General features: G+C 40.2%; 1 protein-coding gene across 1 annotated transcript in view; it reads right to left on the bottom strand.

Annotated features, from left to right (window-relative positions):
• The window catches only part of PAPPA (pappalysin 1), a 447,251-nt gene that overhangs the window by 126,181 nt on the left and 299,162 nt on the right, over positions 1-21,908 (bottom strand). Inside the window, exons 11-13 of the mRNA XM_069748556.1 lie at positions 21,059-21,157; positions 17,675-17,810; positions 16,021-16,234 (exon numbers count right to left, since the gene is read on the bottom strand). Of these exons, the coding sequence (XP_069604657.1) occupies positions 16,021-16,234; positions 17,675-17,810; positions 21,059-21,157 (449 nt within the window). The remainder of the gene's footprint in view (positions 1-16,020; positions 16,235-17,674; positions 17,811-21,058; positions 21,158-21,908) is intronic.

Below are 21,908 nucleotides of genomic sequence, written 5' to 3'. Positions count from 1 at the left end.
TCATAGATTGTAATGGGTCACTATGATAATAGTAGTAAGCGGAAACCTGTAGTAGCATAGAGAAGGAATAATACAAGACCCCTGTGTTACATTGGCCAAGTTGAGACCTCCAGGTGAGTAGTGAAATATATGCGTTACATACCCTGCTTGCTGCGGTAGATAGATAAGGAGGCCTGAGATCGGCACTATGGGGTGAAATAATAACCATGATACATAGGGAGGCAGAGTGTGCATTCGCGGTGGTGCCGCTGTGCGCACAAATAACTTACCCGGTGAAAGACTGTAAAGGACGCGGTGTCCACCGCTAGTCCAGGAAGTGAAGAGAGCGCTCAGAGGCAGCCTTAAAAAGGCGCGCTGAAGACAGACGCGCTACAGGAAGCGTCTAACCGGAAGTGACGCAGGGGGTTGGTATAACATTGTGCGTTCCACCTGAGGAAAAGTGGGCGGAGATGTGCGTTCCACTTGGGGCATGCGCAGAGAGAATGACCTGCTCCTAGGATTGTGAGTCTATTAGCTGGCGTTTGCCACAAGATATAAGTTAATGTGCCACTCTAGATAAGCGTGATGGTGTTCCGCTGATTATAGTCCTTGTGACGGATGAAAAGTGAGAGTGGGGGTGCTAAAGGACATACGGTCGCACAGCTCAAGTTCCAGGTGTTAGAGCAGGTTACACCGCTACGCAGAGGGGGTGATAGGGTGAACCTGCTGAAAAAGAGAGAAGCCTATTGGATACATGAGTTGCAGACTTTAACCCCCATGGGCTTAAATAGGGAGTATGATATCGTATCCTTTATGTCTTGATTTAATATGACAACTGATTTAATATGACCACTGTTCTTCCAGTCTCTTTGCTATATTGCTATTAATGTGGAACTTACTCCTCTATTCATTGTACTAACTGCGTATTTCTTTTACAGAATCGTCTGTATTAATTTCTTGTGGCCAGGATCAGCACCCCCACTCTCACTTTTCATCCGTCACAAGGACTATAATCAGCGGAACACCATCACGCTTATCTAGAGTGGCACATTCACTTATATCTTGTGGCAAACGCCAGCTAATAGACTCACAATCCTAGGAGCAGGTCATTCTCTCTGCGCATGCCCCAAGTGGAACGCACATCTCCGCCCACTTTTCCTCAGGTGGAACGCACAATGTTATACCAACCCCCTGCGTCACTTCCGGTTAGACGCTTCCTGTAGCGCGTCTGTCTTCAGCGCGCCTTTTTAAGGCTGCCTCTGAGCGCTCTCTTCACTTCCTGGACTAGCGGTGGACACCGCGTCCTTTACAGTCTTTCACCGGGTAAGTTATTTGTGCGCACAGCGGCACCACCGCGAATGCACACTCTGCCTCCCTATGTATCATGGTTATTATTTCACCCCATAGTGCCGATCTCAGGCCTCCTTATCTATCTACCGCAGCAAGCAGGGTATGTAACGCATATATTTCACTACTCACCTGGAGGTCTCAACTTGGCCAATGTAACATAGGGGCCTTGTATTATTCCTTCTCTATGCTACTACAGGTTTCCGCTTACTACTATTATCATAGTGACCCATTACAATCTATGATTCTTGAGAGGGTAGGTACTTGTCCATCCACTTCTATTGTGGCACGTCGGTCTCACTAACAATAGTAACACGTCCAGTGACCTCACCTTGTTAGAGCACGCTTCTTACCTCCATGCTAGGATTGATTATGATGCTTGGACAAAAATTTGGTTATGTTTCATATGAATCCAATGCTCCTGTATATAACCATACACTGCTATTTACATGTATTAACCCGCCTATCTTGGACCCACCTATGGGCTCATATTGTATATACTTTATTTTGATTTTGTTATACGTATTATTTTTTTGTTGTTATAGTACATTGATGAAGGTCTATATCTGACCGAAACGTCTACTGTATGTACTCTCCTTATTAAATTTTCACTGCATCCCACTAAGTGTGTGCCAAGCTGATTCTGGGAAGAAGCCGGAGAACCTGGAGGAAACCCACGCAAACATGGGGAGAACATAAAAACTCCTTGTATATGTCATCCTTTGCGGGATTTGAAAAATTTATAGAAATACAGCACTCCAGAATAAAGTGCATGAAGATTAATCTTATTACATATGGTCCATTTCGGTGTGTTAATGTGACGTTTGGGTCAGAATGACCTTTATCAAAGACACACTGTGAATGATAACAATGTTGCATAAGACAACACATTGAAATATGTACATCAAAATATGATATAGTTTGAAATTAAATATACAGTCATAAAATGTATCGCATCATAAGCAACGGAACAATCCAAAAGGTATACAACGAAGAAAGAATAGGCAATAAACAATGGACAATTGGACAGGTGACATGACACGTACAAAAGATCCAGATGCAGCGTGCAAAATGGATTATATGTTGACAGACACCAGGTAAAATACATAGACAAAATTGATCAAATTATACCCCCAAGTGCCAAGTCACATGCAACCACAATAGGAAATCCTATGTAGGAAATGAAATCTTTCATGAGTCATATGAAAAATGCCTATGCTGAAATTCACCATAGTTGTGGAGGACCGCCTGTAAGGAAAATAGTGGAAGGAGAGAGGGCGATTGCCAACGCTTTGTGTACAGAGTACAATGTCTGGTAATATGGCGCTCGTTTAAAGGGACTCTGTCTGCACAGAGTCACTTTGCAAACCAAGTATAGGAGCTCGGTGCTTCATGGGTGGGTCAATCATTTCTATACACCTTGCCACCTGCTTGTTTTCCTCCTATATTCACCCTTTTCTGGTTTTGTGGAGTCAGAGCTGTCAATCCTATAAGTAAGTGGTGGAGATAGATGGAAAACAAGCAGGTGGGAAGGCGTATTTAAATTATTAGTCAATCTGTACTGAGAGAGTCAATTTAAATGGCCTCATTGATAGTGCCATTGCGTCACTTCCGGTAGACATACTGGAATGATGTATGCATGGTTGGCGCTGGTTGACATGGCTTCCCGCTTTAATGACATGCACTGGGAGAGTATCGTTAGTCACTATGAAAACAACAAACAATGAGACTGTGTGAAAGGAGTGGGTGTGGAAAGCAACAGTGCTAGCCCACTCAGCCACCGGGGTGTCCACACTATGTTCACCTTTGAAAATTTCCACCCACCCCTGTGGCCATTTAAAGTCTACCATGAGCCCGTAGCTACTTTAGCACTGCAATATCACCCTGTCTCTCTATCGCAAACGTGTTTCCCGATTTCTGGCTGCATCGGTGTTAACATTTGAGAACTCATAACTAGGACCAGGAATTGGCTCTTGCTCCTATGACCGAAGGAATGTCCCACCACGTAACAGCCATGGCAAATCAAGCAAGCACTTTGCAGAGATTGGGCTACCAAGGAACCCAGGGCGATTTTAGCTCTGAAGTCTTCACATCTGCAAGTTTAGCTTTCAGCTTTCCTTCAGTACGTAAACCATAACAATACAAGATATGTGATAGTTAAACGCAATAGCAATAGTGAAAAACAGAAAAATGGAAAACGATTATACAAATATGTATTTTAAGGACATGAGCATTGATGTTGGTGAGAGCAGAAATACGATTTGACTCCATTTCATCTTTTCATTAATTCATTCCTTTAGGACAGAGATCAAGGCTGATCGCAGGATAAGACATAGTTTAAAAAAGCTGAATGTGAATGAAAGAAGACTAGAAGTAATAATGATCTTGAGAAGAACATGAATACTTTGGGGAAAAAGACTACATAAGGAGACAATTTGTGCTGTCCTCAGTCTCATACAAAGCATACACAGATGTCTTCAGATGATGTAAGAAAAATGTTACTGACACCACCTGGATCACAGACGTAACGCACAAGACAAAAGGTAATCACAATCCTGATTAGAGCTTTGGTGAACTAAGGAAAGAGTACATTATACAGACATAATCCAGTCTACGATATGCAAAACACTCTGACAATGAAGAATACTCTAGAGTCTTACAAGATATAAGGCTGTTTTCGACATTTAATTTTGACCTTTTTATTTGGTGGCCAGCCGTCCGTTAAAAGGGCTATCTCATGGATCGATTAGGTTCTGACCACTGATGGATAGAAAGAAGTGATCTCTACAAAAGAAAAGCATTGTGCCCATCAACTACTCATGGTTCTGCTTGACTCTTCCCAGACAACACATGGTTGGCCATTTATTAAAATGGGCAAAGCATATGCTCTCCAGAAAACACTGAGTAAAGAAGATAGGAAATGATGGCGCCTATTCATCAAAGTTTTTATGCCATAAATCTGGGGCAAATATCAAAAGACTGACCGGAACAGCCAAACAGAAAACAGGCGTGAACAGGTGCTTACTAGGAGTAGTCATCTCGAAATATAGCCAACAAATAAAGTAGCACTGTGTAGTGTTATAGAATGAAAGCATGAAATATATGAATTAAAGAGCATACAGTCCACCCCCAAATATGTGGTGATAAAATCAGCTGGGAGTTAGGCATGTTCTGTGTGCCGACCTGTCTGAGTACTGATTGAAAAATGGGAAAAATATGTAAATTCCCACGTTATAGTTCCTGATAGCCGCCCAAGCCCTATAAATGAGAACTAAAGCATCCAGAAATACGGTCCGGCGTGAATTAGTATAAGGAGTGGCAGTATAGTGAAACCCCCTATTATATTGTAGGGTGATTGCTATTCATAAAGCAAGTAAAGATATGTAGGTGAAAATAGATCGACCCAGAGGCTCGCACTGGTAATGCCTGCATGTGCTGTCGAACAGCCGAAAGACATGCAGCTATGGCGACTCAAACACAGCATTCGAGCACACCAAAGGTACTCTATTAGCACACGAGGTTGCTCGGACAGCACCTTATCTAAGCACGTTTGGTCACCACTACTGCTGAGAACAATGGTGTCACAATCCACTTTAAGGACTGACAAAAAAAAACATTAAAAATCAATGAGCAATTAGAGTTTACTAGAAAAAAAGTTAAGAAACATTTTTTGATGTATAATGACAATACAGCAAAACTTGTACTTGCTTAAAAAATGTAAATGCGGGAGAGGAGAAACAACCTTACTGACTATAAGAGCTTACACTTCACTGGTGAGAAAGAAAGAGAGGACACAGCTGACCATAAGAGCCTACACTCCGCAGGAGAGAGAGAAAGGACTCTGCTGACCATAAGAACTTAGACTAGGTTCACATTGCGTTAATGGGTTAACGCTAGCGGACTCCGTTACATGGCGAAATTGTCGCAATTAACGCCATGCAACGGATCCGTTAGCGCACCCATTGACGGCAATGTGCTAACGGATCTCTAGCGCATCGCTAGCGCATGACATTTTCGGCACGCGCTAGCGCTGTCCCGTTAGTTTCGGACGGACCGCGGACGCTGCTTGCAGCGTCCGATGTCCGTTCCTCGCTAGCGCAGATCGGGTATCTGCGCTAGCGAGATCGGCAAACGCAATCCCTTTTGGGACATTGCGTTAGCGCAGTCCGTAGCGCTATGCGCTAAACGGACTGCCCTAACGCAATGTGAACCTAGCCTTACACTCTACAGGAGAGAAAGGACCCCACTGACCATAAGAGCTTACACTCTACAGGAGAGAAAGGATCCCACTGACCATAAGAACTTACACTCTACAGGAGAGAGAGGACCCAGCTGACCATAAGAGCTTACACTCTACAGGAGAGAGAAGACCCCAGTGACCATAAGAGCTTATACTCTACAGGAGAGAGAGGACCCCACTGACCATAAGAGCTTACACTCTACAGGAGAGAGAGAACCCCACTGACCATAAGAGCTTACACTCTACAGGAGAGAGATGACCCCACTGACCATAAGAGCTTACACTCTACAGGAGAGAGATGACCCCACTGACCATAAGAGCTTACACTCTACATAAGAAAGAGGACCCCACTGACCATAAGAGCTTACACTCTACAGGAGAGAGAGAGAGGACACTGCTGATCGTAAGAACTTACACTCTACAGGAGGGAGTGGACCCCATTGACCACAAGAGCTTACACTCTACAGTATGGATGACCCCACTGACCATAAGAGCTTACACTCTACAGGAGAGAGATGACCCCATACCTCACTGACCATAAGAGCTTATACTCTATAGAAGAGAGAAGAGTTATCTAGTGACTCTGTAGATGGAAAATCACTCTGCCATACAAACTGTGCCCACTTAGAATCATTAATCTGTGATGGCCTCGGTACTGACCACCACTGTACAGGGTATGATAATCCATAAGATGTCATAGCTGCAGGACATAGCGGGGAGGCCTGTGTGGCAGTGCAAAGTGATGTTTGCCTTGTCTCTGATGTTTCAGTGCAGCGGCAAATGGTGGCAGGCAAGGGTTTTCGTCTTTGTGCACCATGAATTGAATCTTAAGATGTTCGAATTTGCGTGAAACTGAGTATTTCAGGAAATTTGACTCAAACTCGATCCTCCACGAATCGATCCACTAATCTCTATTGAAGACTCTGGAAGTTGGTGACAAACCATGTATAATTTTGGCCTATTTATTTTTTACCCTCACTTTTCTAGAATCTAATATAGGGTCATATGTTTTGTATTAATTTGGTTCTTTATTTTATATTAATTTTTTTTAAGCATTTAGTAGTTGTTAAGTTTTAAAATCTAGAAAGGAAATGATAGCATATCCTTTGCAAAACAAACTACAGGCAGGTTTTAAAATACACAATCTTGTGCTGACTCTAAAACAAGCCATTTTTGTCCTTATTTACTGGTGTATGAAAGAATAATTTCCAACAAAAATAACATTTGTAGGAAAAACACAGCATTTGCAAAGCGCAGCCAAATAAATGGGAAATACATAAAAAAAACTAGCTGTGGCAGCTGATCATCCATGAGTAAAAGCCTTGCCAGTTTCATGTGAATGCTTCAGTGGCGGGCTTGTGCCCTCTAGACGTGCTAAAGTTGCTGGACAGGCAGATAATGTAACATCTGCCCCTGAGTTATAAACTCATTTTTAAACATGATAGAAGGAACATGGTGGAACAACCTGGTAAGTGTAGAAATAAAGTCGTTTTGTAATGGGCTTTTTCATGAACGACATTTATCACCTATACAAAGGACAGATGATAAATGTATTATGATTGGGAGCTCAGCTGCTGGTACAGCCACTAATTCCGAGAACAAAGGGTTATATGTCCCAAGCATGATTGAAGCAGTAGTAAGCATGTGTGACCACCACTCCTGTAGACTGGAGTGAATGGAACAGTGGTCACACATGCTTACCACAACTCTCTTCACTCAAGGGAATGTTCTTGGGATCAAAGCGGAGCTCAGCAGCTGTGTTCCCATCAATCATACATTTATTATCGATTCTGTGGGCAACAAGACTACACTTTTCTCCAGATTACATGTGAAAGAACGAGTATTTTTAAGATATTGCAAAAGACAGTCATCGTGCACTAATAGACGTTCAAGATATAGTCACGATATAGTGCCTCTATTATGATGGTAGATCTGCACCATATGCTTTAGTAGTTATCGGTGGAAGGACGTTACGGCAACTGGTCAACTAGAGGCTTCTCAACACAGGAGGAAGCTCTGGAAAATACTTTGTGGAAGATTGTGCTTGCCATGACTAAAGCATGGCTCAATGTCATACTATAACTTCCCTATCCCCCATACTGGACTAATTGATCAACAATAAAATATAAGTTATGGCTTTTAAAGTAAAAAAAAAATTACAACTATGGCTTTGAAAGTCCTGCTATTTTAAAATGTCAACGCAACTGGAGTAGTAGGGAACCAGCTATCAAAAATAGCAGGACTCCCCGTAGTGAAGGTTAACATGGCTTATTGCCTTCTCTGCTTTCCTTACCATCCCATACATATCTCTGAGCAAGCATTGTGTATACAGATTAGTATTCACTGATAGTGCTTCCTCCTCTGGACCCAGCGATCATGTGATGGCTGGCTGTAGGAAGGGCGCAGAAACTGCTGACTCCTAGGAGACCCTGTCAGCTCTGCCTTAGAGCCAGAAGGATGAATTTGCCATGTAACTAGGACTAATATACCAGCCTCAGTTACAGAGGAAATCAGCAATAGAATGTATTAAAAATGCACACTAAGAGTCATTCAAGACCTTATGGGGACACACACAATGTGTGAAATAAAAAACAAAACAACTCCGCCAGTTCTAATTGGTTTATAGCCCCATCCCCATAGAAAATGTCCAAAATATAAAAAATAATATTTCTGTGGAAAGAGGAACAATTTTTGTTTTTTTAGCAGTTCTTAGTGGTCATAAAAAATATAAAAAATTTAAAAAATGTACAAGTACTGTATTTGCTATTTTATCTTACATTTTTTCCCCTATTTCAAAAATAGAAAAATGATTTAAAAGTTATACCCCACACAATGTGAAAAAAATGAGTGGAAAATTATTAGAATTATTAGGCGTTTACTACGGAGGACATAGAATGAACTTCAATCCAATATTGTGGCCAGCATGCAGCCAGCGGGTAAGGAAAGGGTGAATCAAACACCCGAAAACTCTGCCCATATGAACGAAAACCGGTCCCACCAAATTCAGGTGACAGGTTCCCTTTAACTGACAATATAACAAAGCAGGAAAAAATCCACAAAAAATGAAAATATATATAATAGCAATGGACTTAAAACTTAAATTTTATTATCTCCAAATGAGAAATAATAATATAATAATAATTTTATTTATATAGCGCCAACATATTCCGCAGCGCTTTACAAATTATAGAGGGGACTTGTACAGACAATAGACATTACAGCATAACAGAAATACAGTTCAAAACAGATACCAGGAGGAGTGAGGGCCCTGCTCGCAAGCTTACAAACTATGAGGAAAAGGGGAGACACGAGAGGTGGATGGTAACAATTGCTTTAGTTATTCGGACCGGCCATAGTGTAAGGCTCGGGTGTTCATGTAAAGCTGCATGAACCAGTTAACTGCCTAAGTATGTAGCAGTACAGACACAGAGGGCTAATAACTGCATAAAGTGAATGAGAACATGATGCGAGGAACCTGATAGTTTTTTTTTTTTTTTTATAAATAGGCCACACAGGGATAGTTAGGTTAATGCATTGAGGCGGTAGGCCAGTCTGAACAAATGAGTTTTTAGGGTACGCTTAAAACTGTGGGGATTGGGGATTAATCGTATTAACCTAGGTAGTGCATTCCAAAGAATCGGCGCAGCACGTGTAAAGTCTTGGAGACGGGAGTGGGAGGTTCTGATTATTGAGGATGCTAACCTGAGGTCATTAGCGGAGCGGAGGGCACAGGTAGGGTGGTAGACTGATACCAGGGAGGAGATGTAGGGTGGTGCTGAGCCATGGAGTGCTTTGTGGATGAGGGTAGTAGTTTTGTACTGGATTCTGGAGTGGATGGGTAGCCAGTGTAATGACTGGCACAAGGTAGAGGCATCGGTGTAACGGTTGGTGAGGAATATGATCCTGGCAGCAGCATTCAGGACAGATTGGAGCGGGGAAAGTTTAGTAAGAGGGAGGCCGATTAGTAGAGAGTTACAATAGTCCAGACGAGAATGAATAAGTGAAACAGTAAGAGTTTATTGAGAAACATATAAAGTGCCCACAAAAAACACCTAAGTGAAAAAAACGAACATGACGCTACAAGACACAAATAAAGGGGAAAGAAGGGAAAATAAAAATACTGATGCCAATACAAGGAATGCTCTCGTAGGAGCTATCCAAAAGGGTGTGTGAACGTGATACTAAACGAGTAATGCTAAACTCGATACAAATGTAGAAAACAAAACGAATCACCACACTAAACTAGATGTCAATTCTGGAAATGCAAGCAAGATAATAGTCACAGATGCTGTAGTTGAACCATGTCAGCGTATAGAAGGAGGTATCACCAAACCCCCCCCCCCAAACTAGTACAGAGGGGTATGTAAGAGGTATTGAGGTGAACACTAACACCGCATGCTGTACGAAGTAGATGGAGTATTACCCACTGGAATGGTAGCAGAAATGACATAAAGCAGCCTGTTGACTTCAGTATATAAAATAGCAGCAAAAAGTATATAGAGAGCTCATAGTGGCGAATAACATGCCTAGGTACCTATATGATGGCGGGCTCACAACCCATCTCGTGCGCTCCACATATGCGTTCCAGCTGAGGAGGCGCGCAGGCGCCAGCTGGTTTCAGCGTCTGACGTACTTCCTCCGGTTTTCGGACTATTTGTAAAAGACACAGTCGGGGACTAGGTAACGCAGCTATTTGCAGCCATCGCTTACACTCCCCTGATGAATCCATGATAGGATGAAACGCGTCGGGAGACGCTATAGAAGCTCACCACCCGCTCCCTATTTTTGAAAGCGCTTTGAACCCCGCATGGATATGGCACAGCCTTTCCGGGAACTGGGTGAGATCTAACCATATCACCGCTTGATATTGCGAGTAACGCTGTTGATGTTTAACCCCTGGCTGCTGGTATAGGCTACACAGGGGGTGCGTTGTCTCTCATTGTAGGTGAAAGTATGTGGCTGTATACATTATTGCTTTAGGTTTTCCTTGGTTAAATGAGGCAAGAGATGGGTTGTGAGCCCGCCATCATATAGGTACCTAGGCATGTTATTCGCCACTATGAGCTCTCTATATACTTTTTGCTGCTATTTTATATACTGATGTCAACAGGCTGCTTTATGTCATTTCTGCTACCATTCCAGCATAACATATGGTAGAACTATTGCACACTGCTGGTCTAATTAAGTATCTAGTGGGTAATACTCCATCTACTTCGTACAGCATGCGGTGTTAGTGTTCACCTCAATACCTCTTACATACCTCTCTGTACTAGTTTGGGGGGGGGGGGGTTTGGTGATACCTCCTTCTATACGCTGACATGGTTCAACTACAGCATCTGTGACTATTATCTTGCTTGCATTTCCAGAATTGACATCTAGTTTAGTGTGGTGATTCGTTTTGTTTTCTACATTTGTATCGAGTTTAGCATTACTCGTTTAGAATCACGTTCACACACCCTTTTGGATAGCTCCTACGAGAGCATTCCTTGTATTGGCATCAGTATTTTTATCTTCCCTTCTTTCCCCTATATTTGTGTCTTGTAGCGTCATGTTCGTTTTTTTCACTTAGGTGTTTTTTGTGGGCACTTTATATGTTTCTCATTTGGAGATAATAAAAGTTAAGTTTTAAGTCCATTGCTATTATATATATTCCCTTTAACTGACCCACTTTCACACACTGCTTCCGGTCATGCTGCAAATTATCGAGACACCTACTCTACCTCAACCATATTAGTGAATTATATAACTTACTATTTGAAACCTGTTTACATATATTTGTTCATTGTCCAAAACCCCTTAAACGTGAGGTTGAGGGGCGTGTGTTTCTACATGGAATGTCCCTATAGGTGGGCTTTATAGCAATTAGGTGCGTGGAGCTCATGTTCGCACATCTATGGCAGTTATGGATGGATCCTCTCCATTAACAAGCAACTTAAACTTTTATAATGAGAATACATCTAATATTGAGAACTAGCTGATATCCAAATTCAAACCTTGAAATCGTGAAATTCCTGACATGATAATTTCCCTGTCTGGTATGGAAGAGAACACTAGTGACTTTAAGAATTGAACTCATTCTCTGAAAACCTGCCAAGGACTTGGATGAATTTTCATTGAGGAAATTGTTTTCAAAGGACAGGCCATATGTACATTTTTTAAGAAACAAAGTACAGAACACAGCGACAACATGGATAAGCGTGCTTATGAATTTATTAAAAAGGGTCTACAACTGAAAAATATGGCAAACCAATAACAAAAATACTGTAATTTATTATGAAAGTCATTTCCTCGTGAATGGAATTCCCTCATTTAGCAACACTGATGATTCTAGATAACATGTGAAAACAATATTTTACAATCAAATATATCAAAAGTTATATTTCATTGCAGAATAGTAACAAAAATATTCTCCGTACAGCAGGTGTACCAGTGTCCATATATATACTGTTACTTCTTCTCCACAAGAAACCCTCTATAAACCTCTTGCCTTTGTATACTTTCTAATTTTAAAATATTGCTGGTAGGCAGGTGGTAAAATCTGGGAAGATATGTTTCACTGAGGTGGCTGGCCTTGGTGATGTAGGTCGCAAAATAAAGTCTCCACTAACAGAAGGTTACTGAGAGTTTTTTTATTGGACAGGATTTTGGGTCCAGGATTTAGGAGCAGCCAAAGAGCCAGTGTGGGAATGGTTGCTCACATACCTCTGAACAAGCTTTTGAAGCTCCTATAAAAGACTACTAAATTGACTCGTCAGTGTGTGGTGGTGGCGAGGCAGTCAGTATGGCTGGTGATCCAATGGAGAAAGGAGCAGGGCCTGTGTCACTGAAAGGGTGAGAGACCGTGTGCCTAATTTGTCTACCCAGAGAAGGGACTGTGTTTGTTTTCCTTTGTTACTATGGTTTGAATACTGGAAAGGTTTTTGACTTTTAACCCCTTCATGACATATGATTCATGTCATATGTCGTGTTCCTGCCTTTCATGCGGGCTTGCACACCGAGTCCACATCTTTCTCGGCAGCCATCATGTGTGTTATACAGCCACGGATGGAGCTCTGCTCTGCCCATGGTTGTTAGCATTATAAATCCTGCTGTCAATGTCTGACAGCGGCATTTAACATGCACTAACAGGAAGGTACTTCGCTCCATGCTCTCATCGGTGTGATCATGGGGCACCGATGGGTTGTCATATCAGCCGGAGGTCTGCTGGTAACCCCTGTGCCTGTCATTATGATTCTCCTGTCAACGCTAGCTTCAAGTCTCCTAAGGCCTCTTTCACACTTCAGTCTTTTGGCGTAAGTTTGAAACCGCCATTTTCGTCAAATAGCGGATCCGCTCTTTTTTTGGCGGATCCGCTATTTTCCCATAGACTTGCATTAGCGACGGATTGTGGCGGATGGTCGTCCATTCCATCCGCCATGTGACGGATCCGTCAAAATTTGGCAGACGTCGTCTAAACATTGATGGACATTGCAACGTTTTTTGTCTGCGCCGAAATGGCGGTTCGCGATGGATCCGTCGCGTCTGCCATTTCCTAGAATGGTTGCCTATGGGAGACGGATCCATCGCGAACGTCATTTGGCGGATCCGTCGTTCCAATCAGCTTTTTCAATTGAGCATGCTCCAAAAAGTAGATACTTTTCCCAGATACTCGGATGCGTCAAAAAACCGGATCCGTTAGAACCATTTTCTCAACAATTTTGACGGATCCGTCGATCCGTCAAGATGTTGGAGCAGACTGACGCCAAACAACTGAAGTGTGAAAGATGCCTAAGAGGACTACTAAATACAGGAAAAATTGAAAAAAAAAGTTTTATAAAATATGAAAAAAATTTAACGAACACTAAGTTCAAATCACCCCCCTATTGCCCTATTAAAATTAAACAATTAAAAAAAAACATACATATTTGGTATAACTATGGTAATAAAACTCTGATCTACAAAACTCTATAATAAATTAATCTGATCAGTAAATGGTGTAATGAAAAAAAAATTAAAAGGCCAAATTAATGTATTTTTGTCTGCTGCAATATCGCAATAAAAGGCGATCAAAACATTATATTTAATCCCAAAATGGTGTCAGTAAAAACATCAGCTCAGGGTTCAAAATAATTAAACTATTATTTAACACTATATCCTGAAACATGAGAAATGCTACGGGTCTCAAAAAATGGTGACGCTAGCAACATTTTTGTGGACGAAAATTTAAAAAAGTTATGGCTCTTAGAATAAGGGAAGGAAACAACAAAAACGAAAAATAGAATGTCTCCAAGTCGTGAAGGGGTCATTACTAAACCTCACTTTTTTTTAAATAGAAAATGGTTTCTTGTGTATACCTGAAGTGCTGCCAGAAAGTGAATGAGCCTTACAAGATATATACAGTATATATATACATATTTACCATAGCATGAAAAATTTGGGCACCCCCTGATGAAAATTACTGTTATTTTAAGCAGTTAAGCATTTTGAAGATGAAATGATCTCGGAATGGCATAAAGCTAAAGATGACACATTTCCTTTGTATTTTAGGGAAAAAAAGGATATATTGTCATTTTTTACACTTTAAAAATTACAAAAAGGAAACTGGGACAATGCAAAAGGTTTGGGCACCCTTGCAGATTTGTGTGCTCAGATAACTTTGACCAAGGATTCAGACCTATATTAGCCTGTTAGGGTTATGGCTTCTTCACTATCATCGTTAAGACAGGCCAGGTGATGCAAATTTCCCAGCTTTATAAAATCCGACCTCCTCTAACCTTGTGCCAAAAAACAGCAGCCATGGGTTCTTCTTAGCAGCTGACTAGCACTCTGAAAACGAAAATGATGGAGGCCGACAAAGCAGAGAAGACTATATGAAGATAGAAAATAGTTTTAAAGATGCCGTTTCCTCAGTTCAAAATGTAATTAAGAAATGGCAGTTAGAGGGAACAGTGAAGGTCAAGATAAGTTCTGGAAGATCAAGCAAAATTTCAGTGAGAGCTTTTCATAGAATTGCTATAGAGGCAAATCAGAACCCCTACTTGATAGCAAAAGATCTTCAGAAAGATTTAGCAGACTCTGGAGTTGTGGTACATTGTTCCACTGTTCATAGACTCCTATACAAATATGGCCTTCATGGAAAAGTCATCAGAAGAAAACCTCTCATACATTTACATTTATGACCACTGCCACTTGAGCTAAATGTGTGGAGTTTAATGAGTCTGGTTTTCTTCACAGACGTGGGGTCCACCTCTGTGGCTTTTTAGTCAATATGTGTTATATGGGAATACAGAGGTGTTCATTTTAAGTATATGATAGTGTACATATTTTGCATAGAGATTAAAAGTTAAGTTTTAATTTACTCACCGGGCTGTTTGAAAATATGATTAAGTGAGTTGACAGGGAGAACTTGCTACTCATTCAGGACTTAGGGCCCTTGATAGTCTATTGTGTCTTTTGCTATATTTTAAAGAGATTTATTACACCTGATGAGGCTGTTTTACTGTTTCACCTACTGATATTGAAATAAGTATTACATAAATCTAGCTAAATCCTAAAGCCAATGGCCAATTTAAAATCAAGCCAGAAATTTCAAAAATCAAGACATCAGCCTCAAAATATCTAATGATATATTTTTTTTGCATTGTGAAATCTAGTGAGAGATCCACTTTAAGGGGAATGAGAGGTGTACCACAAGGATGACTTCATAGTGAGGAACCACATGGAAAATTGTGAAAAGAGTATCTTACAGTTCATGAATAACTGGAAACATCAATATGTGTAAAGTAAAGAGCTCACTGAAAATTTAGGTCACGTTACAATTAACCCCAACATGCTACATCACTTACCTCCTACTCCTATGGGTCCTGGAAACTGAAATGTAATTCTTCATGCAAGAAAGCTCTAAAGACGGCAACACCCAATAATAACTACATATTTAAGTTTGTGAGAATCTACGTGGCATGTGTGGTGTGTAATATTAGCTTTAACTGCAGTTCCTCGTGTATTTTCCAGATTTTGAGTGGAGTAAAGCACCCTACACACACTAGACTAATGTCGGCATCTGTCTCCAATATCGACAGGTCCAGCCGACACTTTAAGGTCTATGGGGGCACCGGCCAACTGATTATCGAAGGAGATATTGATCAGGAATTCCCAATCTCGAACTGCCAATCTCTTGAGATAAGTTGGCAGATATATCTGTTGACGGCTTTCACATAGAAAACACAGGAGCGCTCAGCTGATCAAGGACTCCTGTGTATGAGGGAGCTGACCAAGATGTCCATCAGCCAAACGATTGACCAAAGCAATGTTCAGCTGACAGCCATCTAATGTTTATGGGGGCCTTCAGGCTACAATGTAAATTAAAATATTATGACATTAGTAATGCAATTAAATAGAAGGTCATAAATCTTCAGATTTTATAATAACTCGTAAAGATAAATTAAAGTTGATAACCCACTTGATAACCCACTCACCTCTGCTCAGATGCACTGTAAATCTCTCCTCTTTGGCAGCTGCTAATTTTGATTGGGTCAAAATCATGAAAAGACCTCAAAGCCACTCCCGATATGGCCACCAAATTTGAAGAAAAGCTTATGAGGACAGCCTTACTGTGGTAAAAAGGCTGACTGAGATCGTGCCTCACAGGAACCACCAAAGGATTGTTACGACAGCTAATAATATGAACACCTGCCGTAGGGTGAAAGGTAAAAATTACCATTAATTCACTTTCATTGCACACTTTGTTGCACCATTAACCTATAGTCACATCACGTTTTATTCAGCTGTGAATGGCTCCATTGTGGCTAAGAGTGAAGCCCTTGGGTCTACATAGAAATCATTGGGCAGCATAGGAGAAGTTCTAACAAATCCCCACTAGTGATGAGTGAACGTGCTTAGATAACATTTTCTGCATTTAGTTCTTTCTGCAAAATGGTGGGCTCTACTTAAATCTTATCTGGTATTATAAATGGTATTAGTTCTATGTATGAATAGAGGGACTTCTTGAATGGTTATTACATACTATACCTCTGTGTTTTAAATATCTTACACCTATTTTTGGTTAACGATGGTTTAACACAACCTCATTATGGATGGTTTGGTTTTATAGAGATGGGCTTTTTAACAGTTTTTAACCTTGTTTATGGTTTGTTATATATTAAATAAAAATCAATTTATCATATGATCCCCGTATTTGCATACTTATTTTCTTAGTTTGGAAAGATCCGATAAGCATGTCGAGGTGAGGAGACTTAAAGCCGCAATGCTCCTCTGGGAAATATGCAAATTGTCTCTTTAGAGAGGAAGAGGACTAGAACTCTAGTGCCACCTATTGGAAGTAGCAATCCTAACAGTCAATGTCGACCCTTTAACGACCCTTTCACTCTCTGCAAGGAGAGATGATACTTCTTGGATCCCGGTCAGACGCCTCTCACACAGCCAAACCAGATCTCCACTTTGCACTGACGAGGGGTAGTACCCCGAAACACAGTGTCTGCAAATTGAGATTCTGGTTTGGCTATTATCCTAAGTCATGTGACAAGGCTCGTTAAAGGGTCGACATTGACTGTTAGGATTGCTACTTCCAATTGGTGGCACTAGAGTTCTAGTCCTCTTCCTCTCTGAAGAGACAATTTGGAAAGATCCAAACCCAGATTTTCTTGGCTTTAGACATAAGCCCCAATTTAGACACTTAGGAGTAAATAAAGCGTGACGTGAACATAGCCTTAACCATCATCGCAGGTCATAGCCTAAGCATTCTTAGCAAAAAGGTCTGCAAACCCTTACATTGTAGAAAATCCAATGCTATGACTTACAGTTTCGTATTCTCTCTTTTTTTGTGCAGTTTTCACTGTCATCCATCTCAGTCATCTCTATGGTGCAGTTGTCCTGCCGTCCAGTATTATCAGGATGTATACTGCACCATTGAGACGGCGGAAGATGGAGAACTTAGAGAAGTCTACGAAAAGTAGAGTTTGCACTGCTTTTGTATCAATAACACTTAAATATCCTCTAAGTGTTCCAAAAACACCAAACAGATTGCAAATTGGGTATAATAATAAAAATAATAATAATGGGCACGACCATACTGAACACTTTCAAATTTCACTAACAAAATAAATATTTTACCAAGATCATGCATTTGCTCCTTGACATCAATCAGGTGAACACTGATCGTCTCCGGCTTTTGATAACTATAGGATGTCCCATCTGTCACCAGGTGCACAACAACTGCAGCAACCACCACGTATTGAGAAAAATGTGCCTGTAAAAAAATTACAAAACTACTTTTATATAACAAAATAACTATTACTTTGAGGATTGTTCTCATGTTTCCTCTTCAGGAGCTCACCGTTCCCCTGCCTCCCAACTTCCTGTTTGCTGGGGATGTGGAGGAAACTAAGCTTAGATGGTAGCTGTTAACCATTTAGATGACACTGTCAATGTCTGACATTGGCATTGAAATGGGACAGATGTACTGGGTACCATTGCCCAGCCACAACACAATCGCGGCACAACCTTGTGTTACAATGCTCCTGAAGGATCATGTTGCTACATCCTTAGTACTCATGTGAAGCTCAGCCACAGGCTGAACTTCGTTGAAGTCTGGAATTTAAACCATATGCTGTAACACAGCAGGATTACAGTATATTGTATATAAACAATCAGATGATCGCAGTTACAAGTTCTCTAGGGGCACTAAAAATAAAAAAGCAAAATAAAATTTTTAGAAAAAATACAAAAATTTGAATTGTTCCCCCTCTCTTCAATTAAGATGAAAGAAATGTAAAAAATAAAAAAATATAAACATATTTGAGATCGCCACATCTGAAATCTGAAGTCCAGTCTTTCCGAACATAAAATTAATTAACCCATATGGTATCGTGTGCTTTTTTTCTGGTCACCACATCTCCCTGAAAAAATGCAATCAAAGCAATCAAAGAGCTGTGGGTACTCAAACTTGTTAAAATTAAAACTGTCAGCTAGCCACACAAAAAGCAATCTCTCGTAGAGCTCTTTTGATAGGTAATGATAACAAATTATTTTTTTTTTAAACTTTTTAATTTTTTTCATTACTTAAATGAGCATATTTTTATGTATGATCAATATCATAATCATACTGACATGGTGAATCATACTGCCAAGTAATTTTTACCATATAATGTGCAAAATGTCTCTTCAGAGACAAAGAAGAATTGAACTCTAGAATCACCTATTGGAAGCAGCAATCCTACAAGTCAATATCGACCCTTTGACGAGCCTTGCAATATAACAGGATAAAAGCCAAACCAGAATTCCAATTTTAAGACCCAGTGTTTCTGGTTATTGCCCCTCATCAGTGAAAAGTATGAGATCTACTTTGACTAGCTGAGAGGCTAAGAATGTGTTCTAAGGGGAAAGGTTTCTCATTGTGGAGAGTGACAAGTCAGGTCTGGCATGCCAGTATGAGGAGACTTAAACGTCATGAATGCTCCTCTGAGAAATTAATTATGCAAATTGTCTCTTTAGAGAGGAAGAGGACTTGAACTCTTGTGACACCTATTGGAACTAGCAATCTTACAAGTTAATATCAATCTTTTATCGAGCCTTGCAACATGCTTACCATACAATGAATGATGGAATGATGTACAAACAGAACCCAAAATACAATAGCGGAATTGTGTTTTTAAACCATTTCATTCCATTTGGATATTTTAAGTTTTTTCAGTACATTATATGGTAAAATGGATGTCATTCAATTCTACTACCTTTCCTGCAATAAATAAGCCCTTATCTTAGAAGAAGGGAAGAGAAAACTGCAAATCTAAAAACAAAATTTGACTGTGGAGGCAAAAAGAGCATCATTCATGCTCAATCAACTCTGCTAGACAGGATCAATGGCCAGGAACATACTGTAGACACTGAGCATTGAACAATGGAATTGTTACAAAAGGAGAAGATTTAACAAGGAAATAGCAAAGCTGCTTGTTTTTACATGCACTTTGCTATTCAAACCATTAGTTATGTTTAGACTAATCCTTTTAGATAATATTATAATAATTTGGCTTAATTACTCATCAATAAGAGTTTTTTTGGTCTTTTGTGTGGTAACATATGGATGCCAAACCTAGACAATAAAGAAACAAGATGGAAGAAGAATCTACGTCTTCAAAATGTGGTGCTGGAGAAGAATGTTATCAATACCATGGATAGCAAGAACAAACAAATCAATCTTGGAACACATCAAGCCAGAAATGTAACTTAAATCAAGAATCACCAAGCTACGACCTGCCAACTTTGGACACTTCATACGAAGAGAGCAATCACTGGAGAAGGACATCATGGTCAGAAGAATAGAATGAACAAGACGAATAGGAAGACCAGCAACTCGATTATCAAGATAATGGTGGAGAAGGCCCTGATGGACCTATCTAGGCTTGCACAAGATCCATCTTCCTACAGATCATTCATCTATCAAGACGGCAAAGCTGGAGATCAGGCTGAAGGCCATTTAGAAAAAAAAAGAGTGAAAAGGCTCTGAAAAAAAAATTAAAAAAATGAAACAAAGAGTAATAAATGGTATTTCAAGTTGAGCCACTTCTTAAAGGATTTCAAGGCTTTAAAATAGTTTCAAGTTCATAGCTTGAATGGATTTTTCTGATTTATTTGAGGAAGGGTCACAAGACTGATTTCTCCACATCTGAGAAAAATGGTCTGATTATTCTGATCAGACTTTAATCTGAGTGGCAGCAGTTTTTCTCAGATGTGGAGAGAAAGAAAGTTTCTCGACCCTCTTTCTAACAGTCCATGAAAATTGGACCACATTCAGTTGTCATCCAAATGAAGTCCAATTTTTTTCACAGACCCATAGACTTACATGTGTTCAATGTGTGAACTTTCCCTTCCAGAAGCTCACAATCATAGATAGGCAGCTGATCTATCAGTCTCAGACCCTACCAAGCCTTGATTGGTAGGATCTAAAAGGGGTGAAAGCTCATGGCCTCAAAGAAAACTCAGAAGAAACCCTCAGTTTAATTGCAAGCAGAGATTTCACATATTGCACTCCAAAAGAAACAAATGTGAATATTTCTGTAATGGAGCGACGCAGCGCAAAACAGAAAAAAGAAGCAGAATCAGGGGCACTCAGGGATTTTTACAAGGTATGTAACTCAATTTTTTGTGCATATTTCATTTCTCTTTAATCACACCCCAAAAGAGTCCCATTTTCATTTATTCTAAGGGCTTTCTCTCATCAAAACCATATTGGGAATTTCTTTTCGGTAACCACAGAGAAGGAAGTAAACATCAAGGTAAAGGCACAGTGTATTTACAGGGGTTGCCTGATCGAATACAACTAAGACTTATAAATCTTGCTTCAATGAAGTGAATAAATACCGAGATAAATAATTCCTGACATGGGAAAGCTTCTTTTATTTTTTTCTTACTATACCCATCTATTTAACTAAAAAAGTTCTCATAAAATACAGCACATGCAGAATTTATTATATCATGAGTTTGATTAAATTGACTAACCTTCAACCAGAAGTTCACGGCATCTTGGGCTGCTTTGCATGGATACCAAGCGTATTGGGACACTGTAGGATTTAATTTCATCACTTTAGTTTGGCACACCTGTCGAATAAATGGATGACATTTACAATAAAGCTATTAAAGTTTGTAGGGGCTTATTCCGTGTTAAAGTTTTACTTTCATTCAACATAATATGTTCGTAAAAGATCAGGGCTAATATTTTCGACAACATTTTTTCAACATCCCACTGGTAAATGATGTCATATTGCACCACATCACTTTTACTCATTGGAGTACATTCGCCTCTATTTGCCTAGTCCTTCTGTCTGGGTGATATGAGAATATATAAATATATATTTTTTAATAAACCTTGGGTTGCCCTTTCAGTGGAGAATTAAACCTAGACTTTCAAACCTGAAGGACACCTGGGTGACAGCTCGGGTGGAAGTTGGAAGCAAGAAATGTCAAAGCTTCATTCAAGAGTGACCATCAATCTCTGACAATTGCTGGGATTTTCTGGACCAGGAGTTGAGGAAAGTACATTCACCTCTTTTTGCTTAGCCCTTCAGGCTGGGTGATATGAGTATTTTTTTTTAGAAACCTTTAGTTGCCTTAACAGTGGAGAACTAAATTTAGACTTTTTTTAATATTGAAGGACACTGGGGTGAGAGCTCGGGTAGAAGTCGGAAGCAAGAAGGGGCTAAGCTTTATGCATTATGCATGAGAGACCATAAATCTCTTGCTGGGACCTTCTGGCCCAGGGAGTTCAGGAAAGTATGTTAAGGGACTTATTTCGTTGCGAGGTAGGGTACAGTTTTTTTGCACCAAATTTTCAATAGAAAATATGCTTGAA

Source organism: Ranitomeya imitator, chromosome 2, assembly GCF_032444005.1.
Source record: "Ranitomeya imitator isolate aRanImi1 chromosome 2, aRanImi1.pri, whole genome shotgun sequence".
In the NCBI taxonomy this organism is placed as follows: Eukaryota; Metazoa; Chordata; class Amphibia; order Anura; family Dendrobatidae; genus Ranitomeya; species Ranitomeya imitator.
This window is presented reverse-complemented; position numbering and strand designations above follow the sequence as displayed.